Genomic DNA, 17,064 nt, shown 5'->3' with positions numbered 1-17,064 from the left:
TTATTAGGGTTACAATTTTGAGGCAATTTTGTGATCTTTTTTGATAGTCTACTCGGGTACGGGGGTCGGGTCGTCTGAGGGATGTCCTGGGGCGGCGCCGACCCCCATCTCCATTTCCTTAGCTTCGTCGCCGTGCCTCCTTTGTCGAGATCGTTGGAGCCTTGACGACGAGGACGTGCCTCCTCACACACACACATATACATACAGTCCCCCCATTTCCTTGGCTCCATCTTCTTTGCCCCATCCTCACACCCATCCTACGTGGCGCTGACGTGGAGGCCCATCCTCCATCAACCACACTGAGTAGCCTTACAAGTTGTAGTCTTTGTTAACAAAGGTCAAGGCTTGATTTTTACTGAATTACGTGTCTCAAATTATTGTTAAGTGGATAGATAATATGACTGTGACCCTTATATGGGTTTGAATTATTTGGGTTAAAGATCATGTGTTTTTTTTTGTGCAGTCACAACAATCAAGCAATAACAGCACTGAGTATGTTGAGAGAGAATTGAAACAGATTTGATTTGATCATCAATGATGTTTACATGCCAGACATGGATGGTTTCAAGCTTCTTGAACTCGTTGGGCTCGAAATGGATTTACCAGTCATCAGTAAGTAGGATGCCGAATCTAGATTATAATTCTGACTTTATAAGGTCAAACCGATTTGTGTTTTCTCAAAACTGATGCAAAGATTTCATGAAATTGTCTCAGTGTTATCAGGAAACGATGACCGGAATCTTGCGATGAAAGGGATCACTCATGGCGCTTTGATCATCTCGTGAAACCGGTTCGCCTTGAGGAGCTACGTAACATATGGCAGCAGGTGATCAGGTGAAAAGTTGAGTCAAAATCACAGTCAAAGTCAAAACACAACCATGAAAAATCAGATTAAGGGAACAAAGGTGGAGATCAGAACGAGAAGTTGAACCGAAAACGAAAAGATGAAGAAGTAGAAAATGGTAATGAAAATGACGATCCAAGGACAAAGAAGAAGCCATGGGTTGTTTGGTCTATTGATCTCCATAGAAAATTCATTTCTGCTATTAATCAAGTGGGCATTGAGAGTGAGGTTTTTTTTAGTAAATTAACATCGGTTACATGTACAATAGTTGCTAACGCGCATTTTTTATTCTAAATTACACAGAAGTTGTGCCTAAAAGGATTCTTGATTTGATGAATGTGGATGGGCTTACTAGGGAAAATGTAGCAAGCCATCTGCAGGTACTTGCATATTCTCTTAAAAATGCATAAATATATGGCAATTAGATGGAGAAAAACCTTTTTTTTATGGTTAAAGGGAGAAAAATACCATTTTTGGTGATCAATGGAAAGGATTAGGTTTCTATCACGGCGAAACGTATAAGCGTCCGTTTTTGTTTACAATTAAATAGTTAAAAAGCATGTTCTTTTTTGAATAAAGTAGTAAAAGTTCATTTTTGGCGATTAAATGGAAAAAAATTAGGCGTTTTTTGGCGTCTTTTTTGGCAATTATATGGAAAGAAAAGGTCTTTTTTTTGGGATTATATGGTATTTTGGAAGTTTGTTTATTATATTTCAACTTTTTCAAATTGTTTATGTCATAAGGTAATTGGTTGGGCATTTTATGCGATGATTATAACATAAAACAAAAACCAACATAAGTTTTAATAATTAAATTGTAATTATTAAATATACATTTATATTTTTTGTTGTAAATTTTAGATTTAAAGTATTAATACGCGAAAAAAAAATTCGGGGGCTTGGGTCTGATTGATTTGTCGTCGTGTTTTCAGCTGCCGTTTCAGGATTAACTTCTCTGTTTGTCGCATTGTTATGAAGGCTTGTGTTCCTAAATGTTTACATTCTTTGTTTGTGCTTGGTGTGTTATTGAGGTTGTTTGATGGTAAATACAAGTGTTTTGATTATGTCGAGTGTTTGATCATGTCGTGCATGTTCAGTTTGATGTAAATACATCGGTTTAAATACATCTTTCGGAATAACTGTTATAGATCATCACTTGCCTCTCAGACACTATTCTCTTCACTTAGTTCATCTCGAAATCAGACTTAATTAGAGGCAGTTGGTTGGTTGGATGGGTGGATGGGTGGATGGATGGATGGGTGGGTGGGTGGATGGATGGATAATATATAAAGTGTTTTTTGTTATTATTTCAGGGATTGCTTGAAATGTACCATGCTGATTGTGTAGACTTTGATGAGTCCATTGGGAAATCTAAAAGCCGGTTTATATGTAGTAAGTTTGATTACTAAAAGAGCTATCAACATTATGAAAGTTGTTGCCAATTTAAATATCTTTTACGGTTATTATGAAATAATTTGATTGCATTTCTTGTTTCCAGATTGGCATAAATGTGATACTTGTAAAAGAGCTTCAGATTTCCAATGCTATTGCTGTCCAAAGAGTGTTTGCGGACGTTGTATGAAATCTGCCGATTTTATTCATGTTAAAGGGAAGAAAGGATTCTGTGATCACAGCTTGAAGCTTACACTACTTGTGGAAGAAAAGAAAGATGTTGATTCTGATGGGGTATTTTAAATTACCATTTTTACGTTGTTTATGTTTTAAAGTTCAATCGCATATGATTGTTTGATAACTGTTCTAAATTTATAGAAACTATATTCAAAACTAGCAAGTGCTAAATGATACGAATTAATATAATTTAACAAAAACGATAATTGTTTTTGAACGATTCTTAACTTGGAATGTGGTTTTCAGGAAACTGTAGACTTTAACAATCGGAACACGTACGAGACTCTATATAAGGAATATTGGGAGATTATTAATGACGCTGAAAAGTTGACTCTTGAAGAACTATTATCCGCCAAAACAAAACTGAAATCTGGAAAAAATAACGATTCAGACCAAAATGACGAAAGTGATGAGTACCAATGTTCGGATTCTGAAGAAAACGAAGAAAAGAAACCACATAGTTCTGAAAAGAAATTGAAAAGTGCAAAGCCTGAACCGTTAGGGAAAAAAGTCAAAACAATAGTCAAAAAGGAAGTCAAAGTCAAACAAGGAAGAGTTCATGGGATGGGGATCAACGCGTGTCATTGAATTTCTTACCTAGATAGGAAAAGATACATCTATTGCATTATCTCAACGTGAGCTAGGAAACATCGTTAAAAGGTACAGCCAGGAAATGAATCTAATCCAAAAGAACAAGATAGTCGAGTGTGACGAATGGTTACGGATGATGACTTCTCTGAGGTGAACCACCCTTAAACCTTAAAGTGATGCTAAAAAAGATGGTTGTGATGAATACAATTTTTTCTCCTGTTTTTTTATTTGTTAAACCATCAACCGTTTTTGAACGTTGTAAAATTTCAGGAAGAATGTCAAGATTTAAAAAAGAAAGTGAAATCTGGAATGCTTCAAAAGCTTGAGTTGGTAGCCTAAAAGTCATTGTGCATTCCCTCATATATATTGCAATAGAATTGTATTTTACAAATGTATATCTACATATACGAAACTGACCATGTTGACTTGTATGACAGTTCTTGAAGAAAAGGCTAGGAGTCTACACGGGGACATTGTGACACATGTATGTACGAGTAACCATTCATTTATTATTACTCAACTTTATTGTTTCTCACTAATGTTATTACATCTTTAAGTATATTAGTTGGTTAATGCAATTGCTAACTGCTATAATCATTTTCTGTTAATTAGTGGATTCCTCGAGAGCTTGGCATATTGAAACATCGTATCGACCAAGCAAACGAGAAAAGATGGAGAAAAGAATATCCTTTTTTTAGTAATTGACGGAACTTACTCTATACTAATCTAAATTTAGGAGTGTTCACAGCTGGTTTTGACAAAATTTCTCGGCAGAACCTCTATGTATGATGTCACAATATTGCAAACCCATCCGGAATCATTCGGTTACGCTGTTTGGATAGATTGAACCGGTTGTTATATTTATATTTTTCAAATTTGTTTGTATTAAATTCTTAAAAATTATTGAAATAGTTCATGAACATGCAAAATAGCGATGAAACTGGATAATTTTTTTGGTTCCCTGGAGCAGCTAGAAAAGTCAAGAAAACCATCTATTGTCAAAAGTCCAAGTCAATTGTTTGACTTTAGTAAAGAAAAGTCAAGCATGGATGATATGAGCAAGGTGGATGTTGAAGACATTGAAAGCTCTCAGTGGTTTGTTACATGGCTGAGGGGTGAAAAGGTGGGGCCTGTGTCGTTATCGGTGCTCAAGAACTGGAGTCAGACCCAAGCTACATCAAAATCTATGATTTATAAGATAAGTGAAAGCAAAGAACAGGCCAAGCCACTGACTGCTGTGCTGAATCTTGCTTTTTCGAAAAAATGATCATGTTTTCAGGTGTTCTTTTGAAACTTAAGTTTTGACTTTGCTAAAGTCAAAGTAGTATGTGCAGTTTATGAGTCTGTTTTTAGTGGTGGTATTATATAAGAGCAAGAGACTAGAGGTTTTGGAAACATGTTGTTCATAGTCTAAGAACAGGTAAGACTGGTCTCATTGTGTTGTTCAACTCTCTGCGTATTTTAGTTGTTTTGGGTTTTAATCTGGTGTTTTGCTATTTTGTTCTTGAGGCTTTTTGCTTCACAAGTTGGTTGAAATAGCTTTGCTGATAGATGACAAAAAAGAAAGGTTTATTGGTTAAACAGGTACAAAAGAGAAACAAACTATCTTATAATGATATTGTTTTTCAAGATGACACTTTAAGATGATTTCTACATGAAAAACCACTCATATTTAAAGAAAGTGTAATAAGTCTAATAAACTGCGGTGCTAAATTTAACTAAATGTTATATATAATGCTTTATATTTAAGAAATTCTATGAACTTTAATTTTTTTTTTCTACAACAATGGCTTTGTTATGAGTTGTTGAAACTGGTCATCATTATTGTGATTCGTGAAAACAAGATATCTCCAAACTAATGATCATTCATGTCCTACACTCCTACCTTCTTCGCTAATGGTATCATATGACATTCATTTTCACCATGTAAGATGAGCCATGTCAAAAAAAAAAAAAAAAAAAAAAAAAAAAAAAAATTCCTAAAACACAAATGTTTAATTCTTTAATTGAAAAAAAGTTTGAATACATACATGGACCAAACACATTTTCTTCCGGACTAATCTTGTATTTGGTCGATCTCTTTGTCGTCACCGCGATCAACATTATTAACTCCACCAGCACCATACCTCCATCCATTCTTTTAATATGCTAAATTGGACCTTCAAAAGTCAATTTTGGACTCTTTTTTGTTGGTATACACAGATCCAATGGAACACTTTTAATATGCTAAATTGGATCCTGAGTAACTAAATATAACTCTTCATTTTGTCTTATTATGATCTTTTATATCTTCTTGTTCTTGTTGTAAAACTTGATTATTTGACATTTTGATGTAAAATAATACCATATAAATTCCTAATTGGCATAAAATAGGAATTTTGATAATTTTCTTTTGCTTTAATTTAGGGATTGAAGCGAGAACTTTGCACAACCGATCGAGTCAAGCTACTATTTGATGTCACATATATCTTTCGCGAGAACAACCTAACTGTCATGTGAGCCGAGGTGACAACCGATCGAGTCAGGCTGTTAAATATGACGGGCTCCCACCAATAACCTTTGTCTTGTATACCCTATGGAGAGAAGCACCCATCTTCCCCTACAAACCACAACCTTGATTCATTTTGATCTAATTGTATAATAATCTGTAACAACTGGTTAGCTTATCGTTATGACACCATATCCCTGTAAGCATGGATCGATTTTGAATCTGCGTGGAAAAAGTAACTTGTTTCTTAGCTTAGTTTACAAATTGTGAGTTCGTAAGGTATTTTTTGGGTATGATTGATTTGATGGAAAGATTGATAAACTAACATCTTAAAAAATTGACAAAAGTATATAACCAAAGAATCGATAAACTAAGAGAAAAATGAGTGTTAACATATCACGAATAAGAAAACTAACTTCAGTACTATACAATATGTCACGAGACGACTGATAAACTAACGGTAAACGAGTATCGTATTGTAAATTGTCACCCCCGCCGCATCGTGCGGGTAAATGACTAGTATATATATAATAAATGTTATATACATATAAAACAATATATTTTTTAGTTTTTGTAAGGAAACTTGATCTAACATTCACGGGATCTATCACGCTCAAATCACGTCACACAATGTGTGCAATACATCATGTGATAGTAGAATCAGTATAACAAAGAGTAGAAACAGAAGTCTTCACAAAAGTTCACTTATATAATTACACACTATTAAGCTGATACAAATGATCCATGAACTACAAATCTATCCTACACATATATATAGAACATAACGATAAACTCGGACACACAAACTTGTCCGAGTTTACCTAACTATATCCTGATCATCTTACACACACACATAAACATGTTAAACTAGGATCCTATTAGGAGTTACTAACTACTAATATTACATATGATCCAGGTTTAACATTAAATCCTAACACAATCAACACTTAGCCAAATATACGAAATATACTAAGTGTATATTCGACGCGTTCATCGCCGATTAGTGCACTTACAATTTTCATGAAAAACTCACTCTACTTAATTACTTAATTTTAGTATATTAAAGTTTTTAACGTGTAAAATGACTTGAAAAAAATTGCTAAAGTAATTTTCGTATATTAAAGTCGTTAAACTCGTCGAAATGGACAAGAATAAAATAAGTTGAGTGATTTTCGTTGAAAGAGAACAAGGAAGTAAATTGGTTTGTTGATATTAATTTTATATAAAACTTTAATTACCCAGTAGTAATTTTACCTTGCACGTTGCGGCGGGAGTTTGATTATCAGTACAATACCAACACTCGGGAGAGCAACAACATAAAATCACGGGGAAAATAACGTCAAAACGTTAACGTACGCATCATAAGTAAAACATTAAAAGAAGAAATAGTAAAAACAATTATTGATTCTGATGATACCCAAACCTGTAATGATATTGTTCGGTTTAAGTCAGTTTGGTTTGTCACATTAGCGAGAAAAAACCACTAAAGGGAGAAATATTAAAAGGAATAAAAGTAGATCGACCAAACATATATATTCGTAAAGATATAGTAGAGGACTCAAAATGTATTAATCAAAGTTAACTAGAAGATTTAAAGTAGAAGGAATAAACACCAGAAAACGTTATTAAGTAGAGGGACTAAACATGTATATTAGAATATTTAAAGTAGAAGGAGTAAACACGTAAATTAGTAAAGTTAAAGGTTAACAAAGAAAGATTGTTGTGGCCAACCTCAATGTTACATGTCGCTATGTCAGATTGGCAACCGGCATGTGTGTGTGTGTATATATATATATCATGAGAAAACTAAATATAAATGAAAACACTAAAAAACTACCAAAAAAGCCTAAAAAACATATCGAATTTTTTTTATTAAAATTCGCTATTTATTATATATAAAAACTAGTTTTTCAAAAAATAAAATAAATAAATAAACAGTACTAAGCATGTGCTTTATATGTATAGGTTGCATATGCAATTTAGCCTTAGGATTTAGATTTAGGGTTAAGTTTTTGGGGGTTTACTTTGTAGGTTTATATTTTTAGGGTTTTTTTATTGGTGGGGGGGGGGGGGTGTTTGGGGTTTAGGTTTTTGGGGGTAGTGTGGGGGGGGGGGGGAGGGGGGGAGGGGCTTTAGGTTTTAGGGGGGTGGGTGGGTTTATGTTTTTGGGGGGTGGCGGTGTGGGGGTGGGTTAGGGGTTTAACTTTTTTTTTTGTGTTAACGCACACGTGTAGTACTTATTTATTTTTTTTAAATTATAAATTAAAAATAACAACTTTTAAGAAAAAAATTGGGGGAAAAAATATGGCGTGTTTTTTAGGTTTTTTTAGTTAGGTTTTGGTTTTCTCATTTAAACTAGTTTTCTCATTATTCATACATACATACATACATACATACATACATACATACATACATACATACATACATACATACATACATACATACATACATACATACATACATACATACATACATACATACATACATACATACATACATACATACATACATACATACATACATACATACATACATACATACATACATAACATACATACATACATACATACATACATACATACATACATACATACATACATACATACATACATACATACATACATACATACATACATACATACATACATACATACATACATACATACATACATACATACATACATACATACATACATACATACATACATACATACATACATACATACATACATACATACATACATACATACATACATACATACATACATACATACATACATACATACATACATCATACATACATCATACATACATACATACATACATACATACATACATACATACATACATACATACATACATACATACATACATACATACATACATACATACATACATACATACATACATACATACATACATACATACATACATAACATACATACATACATACATACATACATACATACATACATACATACATACATACATACATACATACATACATACTATACATACATACAATACATACATACATACATACATACATACATACATACATACATACTCATACATACAATACATACATACATACATACATACATACATACATACATACATACATACATACATACATACATACATACATACATACATACATACATACATACATACACATACATACATACATACATACATACATACATACATACATACATACATACATACATACATACATACATACATACAATACATACATACATACATACATACATACATACATACAATACATACATACATACATTACATACATTACATACATAGCATACATACATACATACATCATCATACATACATTAACATACTTACATACATAATACATACATACATACATACATACATTACATACATACATACATACATAATAATACATTAAATACATACTACATACATACTACATACATACATACATACATACATACATACATTACATACATACATACTACATACATTACATACTACATACTACATACAGACATACATACATACATCTACATACTAATACTACATACCATACATACATACATACATACATTCGAAGATGGTATGGCTGAGATGGGATAATGTCACAACTTTGGTTAATATGGGTGGCCTAGGTTCATTACACGACTTCAACAATTTTAATTGCGAAAATGAGCTTAGAGATTTAAAGTCGAACCGAAGCAACTTTGGAGAAAGGTAATTATGGTATTGCAGTTGACACCAAGAAGTTGGGGTTTTCTACCACTAAATCATGGTAGAATAAATACATGGTGTAATACTACTAGAAATGAGGCATCTCTAAGACTATCAAACGTTAGTATGGTGTGACTCGTGCGGGGCTATTGGAGACGCGGTTAGGGTGCCGTGTTGGCTAGACGGTCTAAATCACAATTTGTATTTGCACTTTATTTTTAGAACATTTTAAGAATCATGATTTGAGTTATGTATTGCTTTTGTTAGTAAAGTGTTGAACATGTTTTAATTAAGTTAGAATTTGTTTTTGTTGAACGAAGCCTTATCATTCAATCGAGCTCCGCTCGATTTTTTTTAGGATTTGATAAAAACCGAGCGAAACCGAGCGGAACTGAGCCGATCGATTCAAATTCAATCCGAGCATGAGCATGACTTTTGCGCTCGGTTTTGCAAATTTGATCCGCTCGGATCGGATCGGTTGTAAATCAATCCGAGCATGAGCATACCTTCGATCGGATCGGATCGGTTCATGAACACCCCTAGCTAGACCCATGGGTGGGAGATGAAACATTGAAAGAGGTGTTCCCGACACTATTTCCTTTCGAAAGGAATGAATTATATTGTCTAAGCGAACGCATGGCATCAAATAATGTTGGTCTATCACATAATTTGGATTGGTTTCCAATACCTTTGTCTAGTCAAGAAGTATCAGAACAGGTGAAGGGTATGAATCAAATAATGTTCTTCTAATACCAATACCTCCATTCTCAACTCCTAATATACCTCATCTTGATAATCTTGATTTTGATTTCAATTTTGGAAGCATTGATTCTCGTAGCACAACTGTCAAGGATTTAAAGAATCAAATTGATGTTTTGAAGAAAGAGAATGAAGATGTGAAGAATAAAGTTGATGCTCACTAGAAAGTGATCGATAATTTGACCCATATGAAGAAAAATCACAATGTGTTGGCTCATGTAATCCTTCCTTGAAGATCAGATGATACAAAGCCAAAACTGGTTCTACAACAACTGATCCCAATAACACTGTTTGAACCTTATTTCCCTCCAATGGCAGTGGCACTCAACAACTGATGATCTCTAAAGTCTGATTGTTTTATAAAGATTGTTATGCAAAGCTCTGTTGGACGCAAAGACTGTTGAAGACCAATCATCTGCGGAAGTTAAAGGCCTGATCAACCTTAATAGAAAGCACCGCTCAGTCTCATCAGTGGTTGAGCATCATCAGCGGATAACCTCATGTAACACCCCGAAAATATAAAACTTTATATTAGAACTATAAAGTATAAAATAAACAAGAATAAAATAACTAGGATAAATAACCCAGTTAGTCATAAATCTTGTTATAACAATGGAACTTGAGTTAAAACACTTAGAGCTTAACATGGTTTCTAGTTGGAGGGCCAAAAGTGTTAAAATGGAAAACTTAATATTATTAAACTTAAAAATAAAATCCAAACACACCTTTTGATGTGTCTGGATCGAACAAGAACAGGAGAAGGGCGATCAACCCATCTTCAAACCCTAACTTTTACAAAACTCAAAATTGAAGGCTCAAATCAAGTCAAAATCGAAATCTGAACATAGATTAGTGATCACCTCGACGAAGGGATCATAAGGTATGTGAAATTTCGCTATTTGGTTCCATCTTAAATTTTAGATGAATTCATGAAATTCGAATTTGAGCTTGCATAATCATTGTTTGGATGAAATTGAGAATGAAATTGAGAATGAAATTGTGTCTAGGACTATACCCTAGCCATTTACATGTTAAATTGATGCATATAATTGTGAATTCATGATCCTACACTCATGCGTCAAGTGGGTTTTGAAGAATTATGTAAAACACTAGACCTAACATTGTTAACTTAGTGTGTTTAAGCTCTATGGAGTGAATTCTGATTTGTTGATATGAAAAATTTACATGAATTGGTGAAAGGACGCTTATATCTTGGCTAAATCGTTAATAAAGAAATTGAATTTTAATTGTATGAAATCATGCTCATTAGGTGTTTGAAGTAATGCCTAAGAGAAGATAAATGTTAAAAATCCGACTAAAAACGCATATTTGACTAGTGTGTAGAATTATGCGTTATATGCTAAAAGAGAGTTCTAAATATCTATGGTTGAACTCTATAGGCAAAGAAACCGGGATGTTAAGCGGACAAGCTAGTGGCGATACGCGTTTGAAGGGATTGCTCTAAAGGTACGTGACTTTGGTCCCGTCATAGTATGAATATACATTTAAATTTTAGTGTGTTAATGGTGTTGAAATGTAGAATATGCGTTTGATGTGTCAATGAAGTGGTGTAGTTCACTCGACACTCAAACGGATCAAAATATTAGTTATAAACAGTTTGGTTCGACATTAAGGTAAGGATTTTCACTTGTCAACCAAACAGGTCAAAACCATGTCCATAAAACGATCTTGTGCATAGAAAATTGAAAGTCTCATAATGCGCTAATGCTAGGTAGCAATTTAGCAATGAATGGTTACATTAAGCCAAGTTATGAATCCGTGATATGGGGTCGATTGGTAGGAGTTAAATGTAAGATTCGCATAAAAGTGGTATGCTTGTATTTTAGAAAATAAGCATGAAACTCAAATGCAAGCGTAAAGCCATTAAACGGTTCCGATATGTCAAAAGTTACAAGCCCGGAATATGGGTGAATGTGACTAGAATGCCCAAGAGGTGTATATTGAACAACATGTGCATTAGTTAATGGGTCGAATAATTGAATCATAGAATCTGTAAACCATTTGTCCGTAAACTATTTATCGTTAAGCAAAACCTACATGGTTAGATCCGTAATTTTAATACGGATACATAGGAAAAAGAATCGGCTAAAACGGATGCATAAAACGAAAGTTATGATAGTTTAAAGTTTGTTAAGGAAAATAAGATTGCTGGGTAAACATACAGCACCAAATAATGAACCTTCTGCCGAAATAATGCCGTCGCGCTACGCGACGCCAAAATACTCTAGCCGTCGCGCGACGCGACAGCCGTCGCGGGCCGCGAAAGATTGCCTCTGATCCGTCGCGGGCCGCGACAGCCCCCAAATGCAGAAATTTGATTGTTTTTCATTATTTAAGCAATAGTACTTGCAATTACTTGATTTTAATATATCAAAACCAACAATTTATGTGGTTTGACCGTAGGTGATGCTCGTCAGTTATGGATGTCGATCAAGCAAGGAAATCAAGAACCGAACACTAGTTTTGAAGCTTCCGCGTTAACCTAACATGTTTAGACAATGATGTTTTGTAAACATTACTAGATATTAAATGTTTTAAGCTAGATAGCCGGTTATGTTAATACCCTATAACAATGTACATCTTAGTTCTAAATAAGTTTTTGCTAAATTATGCATTTTGATTTAAAAAGTCCGTATTTTATGATTAAATAATGGAATAAATAAGATGAGTGTTACAAGTTGGTATCAGAGCTCAAGGTTGTTAACAAAATTTGTTCGGTTCAAGCTTGATCAACATCCGGTAAGAATTAGTCGTCTTAGTAGGTTTATTAACGTAAAAGAAAAATATGAAGTGACGTGCATGGGAAGAGCGTGTTAACACACTCAAACCTGGGAAGTGTAGTAAACGAAAACGGTTAAAGTAAGTTGCGAACTTGGCTAAACCAAAGCAAATAAAGTATATGTTATAGATGAAATATTTAATGATTGGTGTAAACATTTCAGTTTCAAATATAACGGATAAAGGTAATGATGACACGGTGCTGATAGTCACCGAGCAAATGAAAGAAGTGATTGCGGAGGAAGTAGGAAAGGCAATTGAAAATAGCTTATCCGGTTTCATAGATAAGATTCAAAACACGGTACTTTCGTTAGTCGAAGAAAGAATCAAGAAGTTGGAAGATAGTACCAACACAATTAAGGAAAAATCGGGAGAACGCAAGGGCTGCTCATACAAGGAATTTATGACATGTAAACCGCCACTTTACAATGGAGAGGTGGATCCGATAGCATGCCAACGATGGTTAAGTGATATTGAAGGGGTATTTGAGAGAATCCACTGCGACACAAACGACTTCGTAGCTTATGGCACGGGTCATCTGAGAGGTCAAGCAAAAGACTGGTGGGATAATAAGAAAAAGGAGATAGGAAGTGAAGCGGCAAGAGTGATGACATGGGACGAGTTTAAGGTGCCTTTCCTTAAACACCACAGCCCCAAAGTAGTTATTAACCGAATCAAGGAAGAATTTATTCAGCTAAGGCAAAAAGGCGAATCTATCGATAAGATCACGGGAATCTTTCTTGATAAACTGAGATTTTGTGATGAGTTGGTAGCATCCGAATAACAGAAGGTGTATTATTATTATAATATGCTAAGTGTAGAGTATCGGGAGTTTATGATTTAGATAATGGAATAAATAAGATGAGTGTTACAACTTGGTAATCGGAGCTCAAGGTTGTTAACAAAACGTGTTCAGTTCAAGCTTGATCAACATCCGGTAAGAATTAATCATGTTAGTAGGTTTATTAATGTAAAAGAAAAATATGAAGTGACGTGCACGGGAAGAGCGTGTTAACACACTCAAACCCGGAAAGTGCACTAAACGAAAACAGTTAAAGCAAGTCGCGAACTTGGCTAAACCAAAGCAAATAAAGTATATGTTATAGATGAAATGTTTAATGATTAGTGTAAACATTTTAGTTTCAAAGATGACGGATAAAGGTAATGATGACACGGTGCCGATAGTCACCGAGCAAATGAAAGACGTGATTGCCGAGGAAGTAGGAAAGGCAATTGAAAATAGCTTATCCGGTTTCATAGATAAGATTTAAAACACGGTACTTTCGTTATTCGAAGAAAGAATCAAGAAGTTGGAAGATAGTACCAACACAATAAAGGAAAAATCGGGAGAACTCAAGGGCTGCTCATACAAGGAATTTATGGCATGTAAACCGCCACTTTACAACGGAGAGGTGGATCCGATAGTATGCCAACAATGGCTAAGTGATATTGAAGGGGTATTTGAGAGAACCCACTGCGACACAAACGACTTCGTAGCTTATGGCACGGGTCAGCTGAGAGGTCAAGCAAAAGACTGGTGGGATAATAAGAAAAAGGAGATATGAAGTGAAGCGGCAAGAGCGATGACATGGGACAATTTTAAGGTGCCATTCCTTAAACACCACAACCCTAAAGCAGTTATTAACCGAATCAAGGAAGAATTTATTCAGCTAAGGCAAAAAGGCGAATCTATTGTTAAGATCACGGGAATCTTTCTTGATAAACTGAGATTTTGTGATGAGTTGGTAACATCCGAAGAACAGAAGGTGTATTATTTTTATTATTATAATATGCTAAGTGAAGAGTATCGGGAGTTTATGACTCCCTCGAAATACTAGACTCTCACTGAAATTGTTAATACTGCTCGCGAAAGGGAGATAAAGCTGAAGAAGCAAGTAGAAAGAGGTGAAAGAAGGGCACAAGTCGTTAATCCAAGCCCTACAAAGAAAGCACGAACTACGGAGTCGTCAAAGAAACAGGAAGGGAAAAGTGGTTCGCCAAGTTGTAAGGTTTGCGGGAAAGGGCACATGGGCGATTGCCGGTTCAAAGATAAGTCGTGCCCTATATGTGGGAAGACAGGGCACACGGCTGAATTATGCCCGGGGAAAGTGTCGGTGTGTTATAAATGCTACCAGTCGGGTCACAAGAAATCCGAATGCCCCGAGCTAATCGGGAAGAAGGATAGCAAGGATTCACATACAGAGAATCCAAAAGCAAAAGCCATATCCTTCCAGTTAACCGCAGCAGAGGCGAAGAAGGAACCCGATGTGGTTTCAGGTATATTTGCTATAAATTCAATTCCCGCACATGTGTTATTTGATATGGTTGCGAATAAATCCTTTATTTCACATGGATTTATTTGACATCCTTCCTTTGTACTGACGAAATTACCTATGCCATTAGAAGTAGAAATAGGTGACAACAAAAGTTTCATTGTTTATAACGTATGTCAAGATTGCAAGATAAGTATCGATTGTGAAGAATACTCAATAGACTTGATCCCGATGTCAATGGGAGAATTTCAAGTAGTGGTCGGGATGGATTGGTTATCCCGACATCACGCGAAAGTGGTGTGTTTCTGCAAGGAGATAAAACTAACATCTCCAAGTGAAAAACACGTTACCATATATGGCGAAAAAGGGGGAAATCCCGTTATGTGCTCAATGCTAAAAGCTCACAAACTCATGAGGTGTGGATGTAGAGCGTTCATGATATATGCAAACGAACCAGACAAAGGATCGCCAAAGATTGAAGACGTACCAGTGGTACGTGAATATGCCGATGTATTTCCGAAAGATTTACCGAGAATACCGCCAGAACGGGAGGTAGAGTTCAGAATCGAATTGATTCTGGGCGCGAAACCTGTGGCCAAGGCACCGTATCGGCTCGCGCCATCGGAGCTACAAGAATTGATGACTCAAATCCAAGACCTGGTTGACAAGGGGTTTATTTGGCCAAGTGTGTCTCCGTGGGGTGCACCGGTGCTATTCGTGAAAAAAAAAGATGGAAGTATGCGCATGTATATCGACTACCGGGAGTTAAACAAACTTACGGTGAAAAATCGATACCCACTCCCAAGAATTGATGACTTATTTGACCAGTTACAAGGCGCGAGTGGGTTCTCAAATATTGACCTTAGATCGGGTTATCATCAGTTAAAGGTCAAGGAGGAAGATGTACCGAAGACGGCCTTTCGTACACGATACGGGCATTACGAGTTCCTCGTGATGTCCTTTGGGTTGACCGATGCACCCGCGGCTTTCATGGACCTCATGAACCGGGTTTGCAAACCAATCTTGGATAAGTCGATGATAGTGTTCATCGACGACATCTTAGTGTATTCAAAGAATGAAGCAGAACACGCAAGTCATTTACGTGAGGTGTTAGAGACGCTCAGAAGAGAGAAGTTGTATGGAAAATTCTCGAAATGTGCTTTCAGGTTATGAGAGGTGCAGTTTCTCGGGCACATCATTAGTGCAAACGGGGTGTTAGTAGACCCGTCAAAAATAGAAGCAGTGGCGAGACGGAATCCACCGAAGAATCCTTCGGAAATTAGAAACTTCTTGGGGCTTGCGGGATATTATAGGAGATTCATACAAGATTTCTCCAAGATTGCTATGCCATTGACCAAACTAACCCGTAAGGACGAAAAGTTTATTTGGGGCGAAGATCAAGAAAAGGCGTTCCAAACGCTTAAGGAAAAATTGACCCATGCGAAGGTCTAGCATGTTTAGCTCATCACTTTTTAGATTAGTGCTTATGTAAAGTCATAAGTCAAGCAGACTAAACACCCGCTTAGACTTTCGAACACGACCCGTTTGGTCGATCATTAGGATCCGACCAAACATGTTTAGTGACCATAGTAGCATAGGGAATAACCTTCCGAGATTATACCTTGTGGTCACCTAGTTTTAAGTAGTTTTATGATAAGTAGTTTATATGCCTTATGTAAATTACCAAAATACCCTTTTCATGCATAATTGGTAATTAAGCATATGTAACCTAAGCTTTTGCCACGTAACTGATTATGTAACATATTTAAACATAAAGAGGCATATAATACTTGTCATAGGACTAGTTAGACGTCTCGAACGCGCTTTTGCACGCACGACGCGTTAAAGTAGCGTAAGCTACCTTAATGGGTCACGATGGGTCGAACGCACTTAGGTTAGGTTCTGATTTAGGATGTAGGCTTTGTCAAACCATATCACATGTGTTCC

At 35.5% G+C, this 17,064-nt stretch overlaps 1 protein-coding gene across 1 annotated transcript; it reads left to right on the top strand.

Annotated features, from left to right (window-relative positions):
- The first annotated feature begins 554 nt into the window (after window positions 1-554).
- On the top strand, window positions 555-4,544 carry LOC110919145 (zinc finger CCCH domain-containing protein 44). Its single transcript, XM_022163425.1, has 9 exons — window positions 555-612; window positions 897-1,067; window positions 1,148-1,224; window positions 2,157-2,235; window positions 2,342-2,529; window positions 2,719-3,213; window positions 3,334-3,404; window positions 3,501-3,547; window positions 3,676-4,544. The coding sequence occupies exons 1-6, from the start codon at window positions 555-557 to the stop codon at window positions 3,058-3,060; spliced, it is 915 nt and encodes a 304-aa protein (XP_022019117.1). The 3' UTR covers window positions 3,061-3,213; window positions 3,334-3,404; window positions 3,501-3,547; window positions 3,676-4,544.
- The last annotated feature ends 12,520 nt before the right edge of the window (window positions 4,545-17,064 follow it).

The sequence above is a fragment of the Helianthus annuus genome, chromosome 16 (genome assembly GCF_002127325.2).
Source record: "Helianthus annuus cultivar XRQ/B chromosome 16, HanXRQr2.0-SUNRISE, whole genome shotgun sequence".
Taxonomy (NCBI): Eukaryota; Viridiplantae; Streptophyta; class Magnoliopsida; order Asterales; family Asteraceae; genus Helianthus; species Helianthus annuus.
This window is presented reverse-complemented; position numbering and strand designations above follow the sequence as displayed.